The sequence below is a fragment of the Haplochromis burtoni genome, unplaced genomic scaffold, assembly GCF_018398535.1.
Source record: "Haplochromis burtoni strain Fernald_Lab_line unplaced genomic scaffold, NCSU_Asbu1 Contig_45, whole genome shotgun sequence".
In the NCBI taxonomy this organism is placed as follows: Eukaryota; Metazoa; Chordata; class Actinopteri; order Cichliformes; family Cichlidae; genus Haplochromis; species Haplochromis burtoni.
The window spans coordinates 97,719-112,702 of NW_024582406.1; the positions used below are offsets into that span (position 1 = coordinate 97,719).

Sequence of the window (14,984 nt, forward strand, 5' to 3'; positions counted from 1 at the left end):
CACAGTATGGGGGCGGGACTTATCCAGCCGCCAGCCAGTCACAGCAGCTTCCGGTTCTGTGTTAAGCTAACAACAACACAACCATCTCCTGCGTCTTATTACTATTGCAACCCTAACGACGCTTGTCACAACGGAAATATGGCGGGTTGTGCTACTTAACTTTTCAGCAGGCATTTACGAAGACGACATTTTAATTTATTTTTGATTTAGTCAGTTTTCCAAGCTAATTCACGGTCTCGCCGAGTGAAGCTTCTGGAGTTTTCAAGCAAGGCCAGAAAAAGTATCTGTAAGCAAAAGCCGTACAACCTGTAGAAGATAAAGGTCCATTAGCAAAACTTAATAAGAGCCCTCAAAATGAGAGGTTCTTACGGAGACAGAGACCGAGACCGTGGTCGTGACAGAGGGTAAGAGGACTGCTAAGTTAGCTTGTCAGCTAATGCTAGTTAGTTATCATAAAACCCTATTATATGTTTTTATTGTGACTAGCAGCGGCTGCATTGACCTTACAGTTCGTTGTCATATTCCAGCAATCCCCGATTCGGATCAAGCAGAGGAGGACCACCCCCGGGTAAGAAGTTTCGGAATCCTGGGGAACGCTTACGAAAGAAGAGATGGGACCTGAATGAGCTTCCTAAATTTGAGAAAAACTTCTATAATGAAAATTCCGAAGTGCAGCGAATGAGCCAGGTATTATGTACGCCATGTCACAGTCTGACCTTCAGCTGCAGCTGTTGTGTTGTTTTGTCTGTCTTCACTTGTTGCTTTTCTTCTCTTTGCTCTCAGTATGATGTTGAGGAGTATCGCAGAAAGAAAGAAATCACAGTCCGAGGCTCAGGCTGCCCAAAACCTGTCACCAGCTTCCATCATGCACAGTTTCCTCGTAAGCACATGCACTCATGGATACACTTGCAGCACTGTGGACAGTTTGCAGACATACATAACCAGATACTTTATCGTCCCTTATTTTTGCTTCTTCCAACTAGAATATGTAATGGATGTACTGATGCAGCAAAACTTCAAGGAACCAACAGCCATTCAGGCTCAAGGTTTCCCTCTGGCACTCAGTGGGAGAGACATGGTGGGCATTGCTCAGACGGGTTCTGGGAAGACTTTATCGGTGAGATGTGTCTTCCTCTTCACCTGTACGCACCACACAGATGAATTTCACAGGTGAAAGATGTGAAAGAAGACTGAACCAGTCTTCCATATTTTTCTTCTTTCAGTATCTCCTGCCTGCAATCGTGCACATCAATCATCAGCCCTACTTGGAGCGTGGAGATGGACCCATTGTACGTGAAGAGAAAAGGAGAGCACTAATCACTGAGTAGTCTGCCTTGGAATAACCTAATTATATTAAAGACATCAAAGCACAACATAAAACTAAAACACTAAAGAGAGGATTGATGTGGCTTTATATATGTGCTGTGCAGTGCTTGGTGTTGGCCCCCACGAGAGAACTAGCTCAGCAGGTCCAGCAGGTGGCATATGACTATGGAAAGTCATCACGCATCAAAAGCACTTGTGTGTACGGCGGTGCTCCCAAGGGACCTCAAATACGAGACTTGGAGAGAGGTGACGACTACTAAGACTACTAGAGCATGCAACCATACAGTTGTGTCCTTTTGGGAACCACTTTCGATTAGTCTGTAACTTATTTATTTTCAGTTTAACTGATTATATTACATACTGAAACATGCTAACATTGTCTTGTCCAGGCGTTGAGATCTGCATCGCCACTCCGGGTCGTCTCATTGACTTCCTAGAAGCTGGAAAGACCAACCTGCGGCGCTGCACATACCTAGTTCTGGATGAGGCTGACCGCATGCTAGACATGGGTTTCGAACCACAGATACGCAAAATTGTGGATCAGATCAGGGTAAAAGCTGATACTCAAAGGCTGTATCTCTGTCTTTTTGGGTTTTTTTCTTTGTTTTTCTGTTTTCTGCTGCTTACTCTTATGTTTGAAGTCAAAGCTGTTTTAGTGTATAGTTTTTTTATTTGGTGGGTTCTCTTGCCCAGCCGGACAGACAGACTCTGATGTGGAGCGCTACCTGGCCTAAAGAAGTTCGCCAACTGGCAGAGGACTTCCTGAAGGACTATGTCCAGATCAATGTTGGAGCTCTGGAGCTCAGCGCTAACCACAACATCCTTCAAATTGTTGACGTTTGCGTGGAGAGCGAAAAGGACCAAAAGTAAGAGCTTGGTGATCTGGTCACATAGGAATTAACTTCTCACGTTAATAATAACAGCATCTGCTGTGTTTGGTGTGTGCGTTTACATCCCTTTTAATTATAATGCATTTGCTTCTTTTGCTTTTCTCAGGCTTATCCAGCTGATGGAAGAGATTATGGCTGAGAAGGAAAACAAGACCATCATCTTCGTTGAGACCAAGAAACGGTGTGATGATCTGACACGTAGGATGAGACGTGACGGGTGAGTATACCAACTCATCCCAGCATCCGTTTTAACTGCAGACTGTAATAAAGAATGGACACCATGATGTCACCCAGTGGTATGATCTATGCTGAAGTTGGGCAGTTTAACACTGGAGTGTGTATATGGACTGGAGCTATTGGAGCTTTTTAAGCTATTCCACAGCCTTATCTAAGCACAGTCATTTAGGAGCAATAATTGAAGACTTGTCAAATTGGTCCACTGTAAATATTGAATTGTACTTTTGCTTGAATTGCCCATCACTGGTTTGTAGTACATCAGATGAGTGGTTGTAGAGAAAATCAAAAGAGCAGAGACACACAGACGCACTGTTAAAGTTGCTGATTTGTCTTCTAGGTGGCCAGCGATGTGTATTCATGGTGACAAGAGTCAGCCAGAGAGAGACTGGGTATTATCAGGTACAATAAACACACTCGCTGACATTTCATTGTACGACAGTTCTTTGTACTGTTGTGTTGTGCTGCCCTGAACCATGTGTTGGCTCTGCTTGCATAATTATACAAACTGAACTGAATTAAATTAATTAGCTGATCCTAATCACCTCTTATTCATCTCATGTTGCAGAGTTTCGGAGTGGCAAAGCACCCATCCTCATTGCTACTGACGTCGCCTCACGTGGGCTTGGTATGTCATGTGTGCTCAAGTATAAAGCAAGTAATTTCCTAAGTATAGCCCCACATACATGCAATATATTTCCCTCTTCAGTATTTAGAATGATAATGATCAGTATATATTGATCTGGCTGTTGTCTGCATTTTTATTCACAGTAAATTTATCAAAGGCCAACCACAAACACATGCGCTGCTTCTCAGATAAAGTGTGTATCTAAGAAGTATGTCATTTGAAGCAGGCTTTCCTCCAGACACTGAAGTCTCTTTGCTTTATTAAAGAAACACTAAGAAAGCCGAACGAAGGATTGATGTTGAATGAAGTGTGACGATGTAAGGGGAGAGGCTAGCCAAGCAGCCCCTTACAGCACAACAGTCCAACTTTGAACCTAATTCTGTGTTCATTTGTTTTCTTTTCATTTTGTTTATTTGTGTTGTTTTTGTTTCAAGTCTCTCTTCTGGCAACTAGAAGCACACAGGCTCTCGGGAGCCTGCAGCCGGACCTAGGCATGACAAATCGAAAGCTGTCTTGGGGAGAAAGACAGCCTGATTAATCTGATTCCCAGACACGGCCGTCTCTGCTGAAAACTTAACAAAGAGCCCGCTAATGAAGCTCTCCCCCCGCCTTCCAGGACACTGGCAGCCTGGGTGATGACGGGCGGGGAGGGAGTGGCAAGCGCAGGGTGCCGCTGGGCTTCCAAAATTTGATCGTATGCTCGAGGGCAGCTGTCGGGTGAGAGGGCGAAGAAGGGGGCGTGGAGGAGGCTGGACTCTTATTTGGCATGCCATCAACAGAGGGATGAACCCAAAGCACTTGCTGATAACATTCACTCATATTCACAGCCGGTATTCAATCTAACGGCTGTAACGGATTAAGAAAACTTTCCCGTAAAGTCCTCGAGGAGATTCAAGTCCATTCAATAACAAACTCATAAAATTGTGCCTAAATTTGAACTTTCAGCTAATGCACTTAAATAGAAAACAGTTTTGTGAAGATGAGCTGCAGTGGTGTGTCACAAGACGATAAAGACAGAAACACCTGCCAGGAAATGAGGGTGGAAAGCAGCCGAGCCGGGCACGGGCGGCTATTCTGGAGACTTTCCCTCTGAACTGCCTGATGCCAGCCCCCAACACCACCCCCACCACTGGCTGTCCAGGCCAACCTCTCCCTCTGAGGACGTCATGTCTGGTCCTGGCTGGCAGGAGTCCTGGCCTGGAGGAGCCACCTCACTGTGATCAGTCTCCCTCCTTTTCACTCTCCTTCCTTTTTATTCTGTCTTTCTTAATTTGTCTGCCTGTTTCTCTCTCATCCCTCCTTCTCTTCTTCTTTTTTCACTACTCCCCCCCCCCCCCCTCATTTTGGTCTCTTATTTATCTATTCGTTTGCCTTTAAACATTTCTGACTTGTCCGTTTTTGTCCCTTTCACCTCTATCCCTGAACCCACAGCTTTCACTTTCCCCTTTGTCTTGAACTCCTTGGCCTGTTGTCTTTGTATACATCACACCAGATCACCAGGTCAGACTTTCTAAATACCATCATAAGAACTAGAGCACATTCCCTGGCAGAGCCCACTCCCAAATCTCTCTTAAAGAGAACGTCCTCCCTCCTTTAGTGTCTGTTTCTTGTTACGAAAATTGAAAAGCTGGGCTCGGTAATACCACTGCCCTTTGACGTGACCTAGGAGGCATTTGGAGCAAGCAGCACCAGTCAAAGCCCGTTCGAAAAAATCTACTTCTTTCACTAACCAATCTCTTAATTAGAAGTTAGTATCACCACTTCTTGGTAATCTAAAAAATGTCAAGGATATGAGATCCTTGAAGTTGACATAAAAGAATCTAGAAGGCCTCTCCACTGACCTCTTCCTCTAGAAACATACATAAGCCCAGCAGTAATGGTTCCAGGCCGATCACGGCTGGGACACACGAAGAAGCACAGTTAGGAGTAGGGTAAGACCGCAACCCAGCACAGTCCAGCTGGAGCTCTGGCCCAGACAGCTTCCAGCTTTGGGAGGGTTGTGGAGGAGTGGCGAGGTTGGAGAAGGGACTGCATTTGTCCGGTGCGCTCTCCTCCTACCCCTGCAGACCTCCCATGACTGGTGATGGGTGGGGGGACAGAGAGGGAAATCCCTAAATCTCTGATTACAGGGTAAGTACTGTACCTAACCCTTCCCCCTTCCCTATTTTTCCTCCTCCGTCAGTCTTTGTCATTATGCTTCCAAAACAAGACGTCCATTTTCTCTAATCAGCAGTGTTTTCTGAGCCCTTCATCAACTGTAATGAGAAACAGACCTCTTAACTTTGAGTTAATCTTTTCTGTCAGAAATTTCTCTACATTATATATTTAATTTTAGGGTCACAGCCTTTGAAAATTTGTTTCTTTTTTAATGTTTATCCAAATTCTCGTACTGCAACTTTTTCCTTATTTTTGCAGCTTATATTTGACTGCATGTAACCTGTTTTCATGTGTGCACATACTTTATTTCTCTGCTACATTATTTGTTTTTCTAATTGGCACGTTAGGTCATTTTCTAAATGTGTGCAGAGTACAAATAGCCGATGATTTGACTGGTAAGTGATGCTTTCAGAGGACGATGGGTGTCTTGCAGTTATTGTCTGTGTGACTGTTCCCATTTTAAAAGACAAAATTAATGAACACTCAAAATAATGTAAAAGTCAATTAGCGTTAGTTTTGATCTGACTTCTGTTTGCATCTTTTCCATCCCTGTTACTGACCTCTTCTCCTCTCGCACCGCCCCTGCTGCCAAAGATGTGGAGGATGTCAAGTTTGTCATCAACTATGACTACCCTAACTCATCCGAGGATTATATCCACCGCATCGGGCGTACAGCTCGCAGCACTAACAAAGGCACCGCTTACACCTTTTTCACTCCGGGGAACCTCCGGCAGGCCCGAGAGCTGATCCGGGTCCTGGAGGAAGCCCGGCAGGCGATCAATCCCAAACTGCTGCAGCTGGCCGACAGTGGACGCAGCGGAGGAGGTGAGGAACGGTTTAAGCATCATGTGTTGCTTAAACCGTTTAACTGCTGAGCTCTCTGCACCACAGAAGAGTCTTTATTGATTTGCCTAAATGGGGATGAGCTTTGGTAGTATGTGAAGGATAGATTGACTGTATTTAAGGGTGCAAGTGATTGATCACATAAACAAATGCTTGGGTAAATGAATGAGCTAGCAGTTTCATTACAACTTTTAATTCCCAGGTGGCCGTTCCCGTTTCCGCAACTCCAATTCAAACAATCCCAACATGATGTACCAGGATGAGTGTGATCGTCGGATGCGTTCTGCTGGTGGGGGCAGCAGCTCAAAGGATGGCCGTGGCAGCGGCAGCAGCTACAGCCGCAGCGGAAACAACCGGGATGGGGATCAATCTTCTTCTTACAGAGATCGCAGCAGCAGGGATGGAGGACGTAGTTATGGCTCCGGCTCCTATGACCAGTACCAGAATAACAGCAGCTCCAGAGGTGGCTCCAGCTCAGCAGGCAGCGCTGCGGGGAATGCCCCACCTCCTTCATCAGGCCCTCAGCCTCTAATGGCTCAGCAGTTCAACCCTCCGCAGCCTATGATGGGTTTGATGGGGCACTCGCCATTCCAGTTTGCGCCTCCTCCGGCACCTCTGTCTGGGAGGAAATGATGTCGTATGTGCATCAGTGTTACACAGCACAACACAAACTACACCCGGGCAGATTTGTGTTGAATTTTTAATTTTATCGCTCTTCCAACATTCCAGTTAAAAGCATGTTTTAGTTGACTGAGAGATCTTCATTTCTTCAACATTAGTTTTCGACTGGCTTCAGGTGTTTGCGTGGAAAACTTTTTTTCAGCTTAAAGTTGGTTTAAAGCAATTCTGTGTTCGTTTAGCTTAGTTTGTTGCAGCTGTATTGGATGGAAAAAAGCAAAGCTGCTGTTTTGTATTGTGAATCTCTTTGTGAGCTACTTCCAAGAGGTTAGTGTTATTTTCTGTGTAGGTATGGCAAAGGTAGGTGTTGAAGTTAATTTTGTTTTTTCTGTTTCAGATCATTGTTGGAAGCCAAAAAATCCTTCTGAAATATTAAAAACAGATCCTGATGTGATTTAAAAAAAAAAAAAAAAGTGGGTTAAAAACCTTTACCACATTGGAGTGTTTTTCTTTGAGCTTTTCCTCGATCTCGTTATGTAGGTGCAAATTGAGGCCTTACCGACTAGTGATTTCTAAGTTTGTATTTACTAACAAATCTCCTGAGGCTTACCTGTTTAGAGGATCACCAGTGTGGTCTGGTCTTTGCAGCAGTGATGAATGAGATTTCCTAGCAAACAGTAAGTCCCCTTTTTAAATTTGTTTTTCATGTTTAATAAAGTTCTTTGGTGTACAGGACATGTTTGTGTGTTTCTGTAAACACTTGAACACTTCTTTTGATCACCAAGAATAAATTTTATTTCCCCATTTTACCAGTGTTATGCTCTCACACATGTCAAATGTACATAACAGAACTGCTATATCTGGCATTTAACAAAGCAGTCTTACTGGAAATTAGTGCAGTGGAATGTGATCGGGATCCTGTGGGAGGAAGTGTTCAGCATGGCTGTCATGCATCGCAGATTGTAGAAACGATCTGAACACGTCTGAGACGGACACCGCGCTCAGAGCACCGGAGTGCAGCTCAGTTTGCATATGCTCAAGTTTTCCATTTTTCCGAATAAATGCTTACACAACAACTCAAATGTCAAACTAATCTCAAAATTGAACTCATAGTGTATTAAAGATGACTATATTAATACTATTTAAATCTGCACGCCTCACATGACAAACATGTAACAGATGAGAAAAAGAAAACTGAACTTTAAATAATATTAGAACTGCAAAATAGGCACGTATGGCAGAAAATACACAGCTTTGATGTTAACAGTAAATTTTGTTCATTACACAAGATTCGAGGGGTCAGCTAGAAAAACAAAAGTGTTAAAACAATCATTCTCTGTGATCACAAAGTGCACTCAGTCAATGTGAAAGAAAAGCAATCAACGTAAACAGACACAACAAGTTGATTCAGTTCAGCCTCGTTTTGCAAACTTAAAGAGTCGCTTTGTGTTGACGTTGGGTTTTGCAAGCACTGTGTCCCATTTTTCACCGACCGTAGCATGCTGATGTGAAGGTAAACAGCTGATAATGGATTTCGACTGCCTGAGGTGAAAAATAAAGTACACCAAATAACCTAATATGCACACAGTTGTTGTAGTTTACTTCCTTTGTAGCACTGTGTTTATAAAAAAAGAAAAAAAACTGCAACAACTATGAAGTGGCTGTTGCAGGTTTGTTTAAGCAGCCACATACAGCAGACTAGACCTAGACACGTGACTTGTTATAGCAAAGCGTACACACATTACACTGACTGCGCATGAGTGTAATCAGAGGAACACAATCAATACCAGTCAAAGAAAGTACAACATGACTGCAAAGGAAAAAGGTTTCAGCAGGCCTCCAGCTCAGGAGTCAGTTTAGGGGGTGGGGGCGAGTCTGAGAGCAGAAAGTCTGTCAGGTTGTGGTTGTGTTTAAATGCTATAGGTTCCCCCATTTCTCCGGAGGCGGAAACTGTTCTAGACTGCCGCTCTCGCTGTGCTCCTGCTCTCCCATGGTGAAGGTTAATCTGTACTGCAGCTTCACTTTCTCCTGAGACACAAACACATGCAGAGAGAGGCTAAGTATGACAGCTTGGATTAATGCTCTGGGACAAGAGGAATGACAGGCTCCTTGACCTTCCCATCAGATGACGGGATTCAAATGGACCCATTATGCTTTTCCTTATTTTCTGTCACATCTGTAGTTTTTGTTAAAATTCATTAATCATGGGCATGAATGTCAAAATAATTTTGGGATAGGGATTTCTTTTAACTTCTTGTTTTTAAAAGGCTAAAAAGTGGAATGCTGTACAAAAAGAACAGTCCAAAGAAATAATTAAATGGGGTACAGCCCAGTGCAGAGTTGCTTTCAAGCTTGTGTTTAATTCTGCTTTCTCATTAAATTAAGTTGGGGCTTCATTTATCTAGATCTGTTATTCTTTTTTCCAACCTTGGCCAAGATAATCAGCACTGAAAATATGCTGCACTTATCTATTGCTGAACAGTTTAAAGGCTCTTTTTTTCTGGCCTTTGCTCAGCCAGACATCACAAGGACATTTCTATCTATTCTGTGAAATATCCGGACCTACCTTGTTTGGATTTGCTAGCAGCAAGATCTGTGTGACAGCAGCAGGAGGGAGGATGGGGTTAAAAGCGGGGAGCTCCGTCCCTGACGGGGGCTGCAGCTTCACGGCCATCGTCTGCAGTTGATAAATAAAAACAACATTAGGGCTTTGTTTTGTTTCTCTCTCTCTCTCTCTTTTTTTTTTTTAACTGAGACACTAAATCAGCAGCTGTGGATCTCATTTACTCCATCTGACAGAGGGGACAAAGGCCTTGGACTATATCAGTGCTGACCTTTGGAGCAGTAGTCTGGAAGTTTATGTTGGTGACAGGCACAGGGGCTGACGAAAGCATGGAGATAATCACCACCAGAACATCGGGTCGAGACGGAGGAGAGTCGCGAGCGAAGTGAAAGAGAACCCGCAGACTGTGGCTGTCAAACACAGTTACAGGTAACAGACTACCTGCAGAAAGACAGGACAGAAAGGACATTAGTTCATCATATACCCAAAACACTCAAAACCAAACAAGCTTCTTGGTATAAAACCAATAAGTGATCTCGTTTACTTACTGGGCTTAATGGATTCTAAGGGTACAAAAACGTCAGTCAGAGAAACGTCTGCAGAAGAAGCCTCAGTGTGAGAGGGAGACACATCCAGCAGTGTGGCTTTAAGGCTGGGCTGGGAGTTGGGAACAGGTGCAGGAGGTTCAGCTGTAAAAGCTGGAATTGGATTTGGAGCGATGTTTGTCCCGGTCTTGTTCTGGAGGTCTCTCAGAGTCGGTTTAGACTGCTGCTTGTCCCTTAGAGAAGAAGAATGAGCAACTCTGCGTCAACTTTTGCTCTGAGCTCTTAAATGGTTTTGATCTGCTTTTTCCAGAAACAGTAGTTTAACCAACTCCTGACTCAATGTTGATGCTGTCCAAACTACAAAACTACAAAAGTATTATGGCCATCTAGAAGCCTTTTCCTATGAATTCAGCAAAAATGTGATCGTGCTCAAATCCTGTTAGGTACCATTTGACCTGCAGGCCCTCTGGAGGTAGAGACTGCTGCAGCAGGGTTTTTCCCAGCAGGTCCAGTTCATCCAAGGCAGAGTTCCCAGGAGTGGAGCCAGATGAAAGAGGCTGAGAGTGGGGAAGCGGATCTGGACTCAAAAGGAGACTGGGCGCTGTTGCGATATCTGTATCAATGCTGTCAGAGGACTGAAAGTTTAAAAAAATAAATAAATAGAAAAAATGAGTACAGGAAAAAAATATGAGAGCTTCACAGATGCAATAATAGATTTTCTCCATCACTCACCTGGAACGAGTCCCATGCTGTGGAGTCCTCAGGCTGTGAGGCGGGGTTAGAGGTGTGTGTTCCTTCACTTAAACCTGTGTGAGGTGCAAAGTGTTGTAGTATTTAGGAACAAAAGTTTTCTTTCCCTCAGTTTCCATTCAGGACTCTGAGATTTAAGTTGTATGCTACATACGCCTGTCTGACGTGTTTTATTACCAAGCGACATGAGTTCGTCATCAAGGAGACTAATCCCCATGTCCCCATGTGAGGGAGGGTTTAGGCTGTCTGTGGGAGTGGGAAACTCTGGGAAGGAAGGCGGCGACTGTGGTGACGTGTCCAATCCTGACAGATCTAGCAGCGCTGTCCCTCCTCCTGTGAGAAATCCATCAGTACTGTTGATCCTTCACTAAAAGATTCTTTTAGACAGCTCAATGTAACACAGTAAAATCTTTTTGGCTTCTTTAGTGTTCAAAGCTTCACCCACCGGTTTGTTTCTGTGTGTTTAATGTGTTGTTTCCATTTACAATCTCCCCTTTCACCTGCTGCTTGTACAGGTTGATGACTTGAGTCAGGCTGTCGTTGGCCTGCAGGATCTCCGCTGAGGAAAGATGACAAAGTGCTCATCCTTATCACTGGATTTAATCAGAATCGCCTGCCTCTGTTAGAAAGACTGCTCATAAACTGTTGAACCAAAAAAGAAAAATAAATTCATGCGCTAATAGAAACCATCACTTTATTTCTTTAAAAAAAAGAAATACTATGAGAGAGATTTTTTTAGACCATCTATAGGTCACCCTTGTTCTTGAAAAAGCAAGAACACTTCTCCATTCCTCTGAGATCTGACCTCACTGTCCAGGGTTGTGTGGTCAAAAAGTCCACTTCTCTCTTTCCTAGACATCTCTACACCTCCACAATTATGTCATCTGGACCAACTCTTCATAGTTGCCCTCACTTCCTCCTCTCTGTCTCCCATTTTCTACATTCATCAGCTCCTCAAAGTACTCCTTCCATCTTCTCAACACACTCTTCACTTGTTAGGACATTTCCCCTAACCTGACTCACACCCTTTCCAGGTCGATCGCTCTGTCCAGTCAGTTGGTACAAACCTTTTTTCTCATTCCACAGTGTCCAGCCTCTTATACAACTCACTACAAACATTTGTCCCTGTGTCTACTTTCCTCACTTTTTCTTTGGTAGCTTCCTTTGAAAAATTTCCCTTACTTCCTCATTCCATCACCATTCCCTCACTTTTCATTCCATCCATCACTTGAGTGATATGATAGTGGAAAAAAAGGAGAGAGCTCCTATTCAGTGGCAGATGAATAATAACTAAGCTCACCCAGAGCCTCGTCGTTGTCCTCCGTGTCACTTGCCAGTCTGAACAGTGTTGGCCTCATTTTCTCACAGCGCTGATACAGGTCCTGACCACACAGCACACACGCCACGTTAAAAAATACTTTAAATGGAGATGACTTCAGGTTGATTTACAGTGTGATCTTTTGATTTAAAGCATCTGTCTTTTTCTCACCTGAATGAGTTCAGCATTGCTCTGATCGGTAGCCGTGCTGTCGTAGTCCTGCAGAAGCTGAGTCAGTAAAGTGACGCTCTCCTTTACCTCCTGAATGGCATTCACCCGCTTTGACACCTTCTCTGCACGCCTCTGATCCTAAAACCAACGAGACACAAACTCACAAACTGCACACATACCGGGTTTTGGCCAAAAGCAAGTGCACATGTAGGAAACAGTCATGAACAGACCAAACTGTGGTGACCTGTAACACAACAAACACAGCCAGAGGCAGTAAAGCAAGAGCGCAGCAAGGTCAGGGAGAAATCAGTTCAGGTTCATGGATGAGAGCAAAGACTAATTCCTGTTAGACATGAAATGAGTACAAAAGACGGAAACACCCACAGGGCAATTTCCCAATTTCCTCTTTCAGTTATTGCTCCGCTCTGAGTGCACCATTTTACTCCTGTTCCTAAAAATCACACATCGCTGCACCGAATGAATGTGGTGAAGAAAATAGGAAGGAAAAGGAAAGAGCGTTTACCTCTTGGACCATTTCCTTAATGAGTTTGTTGGCAGCTTTGAGGTCTTCGGGGTGCGAGCTGTTCAATAGGCGAGACAACATCTGACAAAGTAGAAAGTCAGAGTTCACATGAGGAAGAACATCAGATGCTAGTTCATCACATCTACATAACTCGTTCATATATTTTAGTACTAAAGTCCTTACTTTGGATTTCTCTTCATCTTCAAAAATAGCATTCTTGGGTCTGGGTGGAGGAAGGTTGAGTAGCTTGTCAGGTGGCAGCTCAGGATCTTGTTTAACAATACCTGATTAACAAGCAGAGAACATGAAGGTGTTGAGTTATTTAAATGTGTCTAATCATTTTCATTAGTTGATTTACCTCATCTGTTACAACGTAAGGCATTTTATCCACGTGGGCCTATTACTTTAATTTTCAGCTCCAAATGTTCAACTCTATTACAGCATCTTCATCTTCAAGTTCAGCATAATTACTCTTTAAAAATGGGTTTTGACAGGATTCATCAAATGTCAGATCGACTCTTACCTTGTTTTTTCAGCATTTGATAAGCGTCTGAAATCTTGGCTTCATCTGGTAACGCCAAAGTCCAGCTATAGATCAACTCCAAAACTTTTATTTTAACTGTCTCAGGGGACCGTGTTCCAAGGTACTAAATTGGAGATGAAACCCAGGTCATTTCCACAAAAAGCTCAACAACAAGAGAGAAGGAAAAAAAAAAGACATGTATCAAAGAGGCACAGACACAAAGAGACCTAAAGTCCTACCTTGGGAGAAACAACTTTGATGAGTTCATTGAGAAAACGGAATTTGCCCACTTCACTGTGAAACCTTTTCCCGCAGTTTTTCATACAAGTCTCCAGGACCTTGAAATTGAAGGGTAGGAAAAAAAAAAATCTAAAAATGGCAAAAGCTGAAACTAAAGCATCTGAAAATAACTGAACAGATCCTGATTCTGATCTGAACTTACAAGTAATGCCTGCATGGCCTCCCACTCTTGTGGAGACTGGATCTTGTGGGCCAGGAGCCTGGTGGCCAGCTGCGGTCTATGAACATGTCACATTTTTGGGGGTGGTTTATTTAAAATAAATGATGCATAAAATTATTCAAAATTCTAAAATGACTGCTGACAAAAGCTCTTTCCTAAACAAACAAAAACAACAACAACAAAAAAAATCTGTGCTCAATTTCTATTACCCTTGCCATTTTCAAAAACAACTAGAAATTGGCATAATATATGTGTTGATATAGCTACAGTTACCAATGTTGTAGAAGAAAAACTGTCCTTTTGTAGAAAAGATGAATATATCTCTGAAGACATGATCACAAGGCTCAGTAAGACTATAATTATGTAATGATGTGTAAATAATGTCTTGACCCTTACCCCTCCAACTCATTGTTGAGCTGGTCACAGAAGGCATGGATGCTACTCCAGTCTGTGTCTCTGTTTAGTGGATTTGTGGCTCTGTCTGAAATGGGATATCACATAAAAATGTATAAATGTTACCAACCTTTCCGAATCTTATTATTTTTTATGCTTAAATGCTTATGTTTTCGGATTTGGTTACTGCGAGTTGTTATAATGTCCTAGTGTCTTCCTTCAGTTAATTACACCCATATAAAACTAATGAAATATAAGCACAGCGATACAGCCTAAATATAGCCGCCAAAATGCCTCAAAAACGCTTCTCTGTGGCAGTTTAAGTAAACATTACAACCTTTATTAATCATTTTTGGACGTTTATGCTATGTTCATAAATGAACTACAAATATTTAACATACTGGCCACGGAGTGCATGAGGTCTTTCACTAAACATAAGGTTGTCTTGTCGAAATATAATGTACAAAACTTGGACTAAGCAGGCTAGAAGTGTATCCCAGCATGTCATCAAGCAGACTACATGGGACAGGTGCTAACTGAGTGTAAGGTTAGCTAGCTTGCTGTCGACAGTCACAGTCGTGTCAGTGTCTTCTCGAGCTTTTCCACGAAGTCACAGGTTTACTTTAATCACAGTCTATCCTATGTGAATGCAAATTCTGGGTCCCACGATCTTGCCCCCAGCATCCCGGTTTAGCTATAGAGTCGTAAATCCAAAGCCAGCATGTCTGTGCTGTGTTGACAGCTGGAAGGTAGAGCTCCGCAGCTAGGTTAGCATCCTGGGTGTTACGGCGGGGTCCGAGTCCCCTCTAACGGGACAAACGCAGCTACGGTGAGTTTTCATCTCATCTACAACAACTCACGGATAGTAACTTGTCAGTGTCGGGGTCCCCGGACAACACGGGCGCAGGAGAATAAGTTTAAAACACTCACTGATACGTGACTCCAAACTCTCTGCATCGGGAGGCGCAGCCATAACTGCGAGATTTATGTGGTGCCTCGATCTCGCGAGAAGTGGATGGACACGTAGAAAACAGAGTTGAAT

The 14,984-nt window shown here is 43.3% G+C and overlaps 2 protein-coding genes across 4 annotated transcripts; one reads left to right on the forward strand and one right to left on the reverse strand.

Moving 5' to 3' along the window:
* The first annotated feature begins 5 nt into the window (after window positions 1-5).
* LOC102304917 (probable ATP-dependent RNA helicase DDX17) lies at window positions 6-7,153 on the forward strand. 2 transcript variants are annotated; one of them, XM_042220217.1, is made up of 13 exons: window positions 6-404; window positions 510-687; window positions 784-880; window positions 984-1,117; window positions 1,224-1,289; window positions 1,431-1,572; window positions 1,716-1,876; window positions 2,020-2,192; window positions 2,323-2,433; window positions 2,791-2,852; window positions 3,019-3,078; window positions 5,830-6,060; window positions 6,281-7,153. In XM_042220217.1, exons 1-13 carry the CDS (start codon window positions 355-357, stop codon window positions 6,709-6,711), a joined length of 1,896 nt encoding a protein of 631 aa, XP_042076151.1. In that variant the 5' UTR covers window positions 6-354; the 3' UTR covers window positions 6,712-7,153. The 2 variants fall into 2 exon arrangements, with proteins under 2 accessions (XP_042076151.1, XP_005940780.1); XM_005940718.3 differs by having other exon boundaries at window positions 10-404; window positions 528-687.
* A 314-nt stretch (window positions 7,154-7,467) lies between these two features.
* Window positions 7,468-14,984, reverse strand: LOC102304010 (ADP-ribosylation factor-binding protein GGA1). Of its 2 annotated transcripts, none has more exons than XM_005940714.2 (17): window positions 14,873-14,984; window positions 13,946-14,030; window positions 13,532-13,607; window positions 13,329-13,427; window positions 13,090-13,213; window positions 12,750-12,850; window positions 12,567-12,647; window positions 12,044-12,181; window positions 11,855-11,936; window positions 11,000-11,113; window positions 10,732-10,887; window positions 10,537-10,610; window positions 10,252-10,439; window positions 9,808-10,037; window positions 9,531-9,700; window positions 9,263-9,373; window positions 7,468-8,724 (listed from the first exon to the last, which is right to left on the reverse strand). In XM_005940714.2, exons 1-17 carry the CDS (start codon window positions 14,913-14,915, stop codon window positions 8,614-8,616), a joined length of 1,983 nt encoding a protein of 660 aa, XP_005940776.1. In that variant the 5' UTR covers window positions 14,916-14,984; the 3' UTR covers window positions 7,468-8,613. The 2 variants fall into 2 exon arrangements, with proteins under 2 accessions (XP_005940776.1, XP_014195046.1); XM_014339560.2 differs by having other exon boundaries at window positions 14,803-14,887.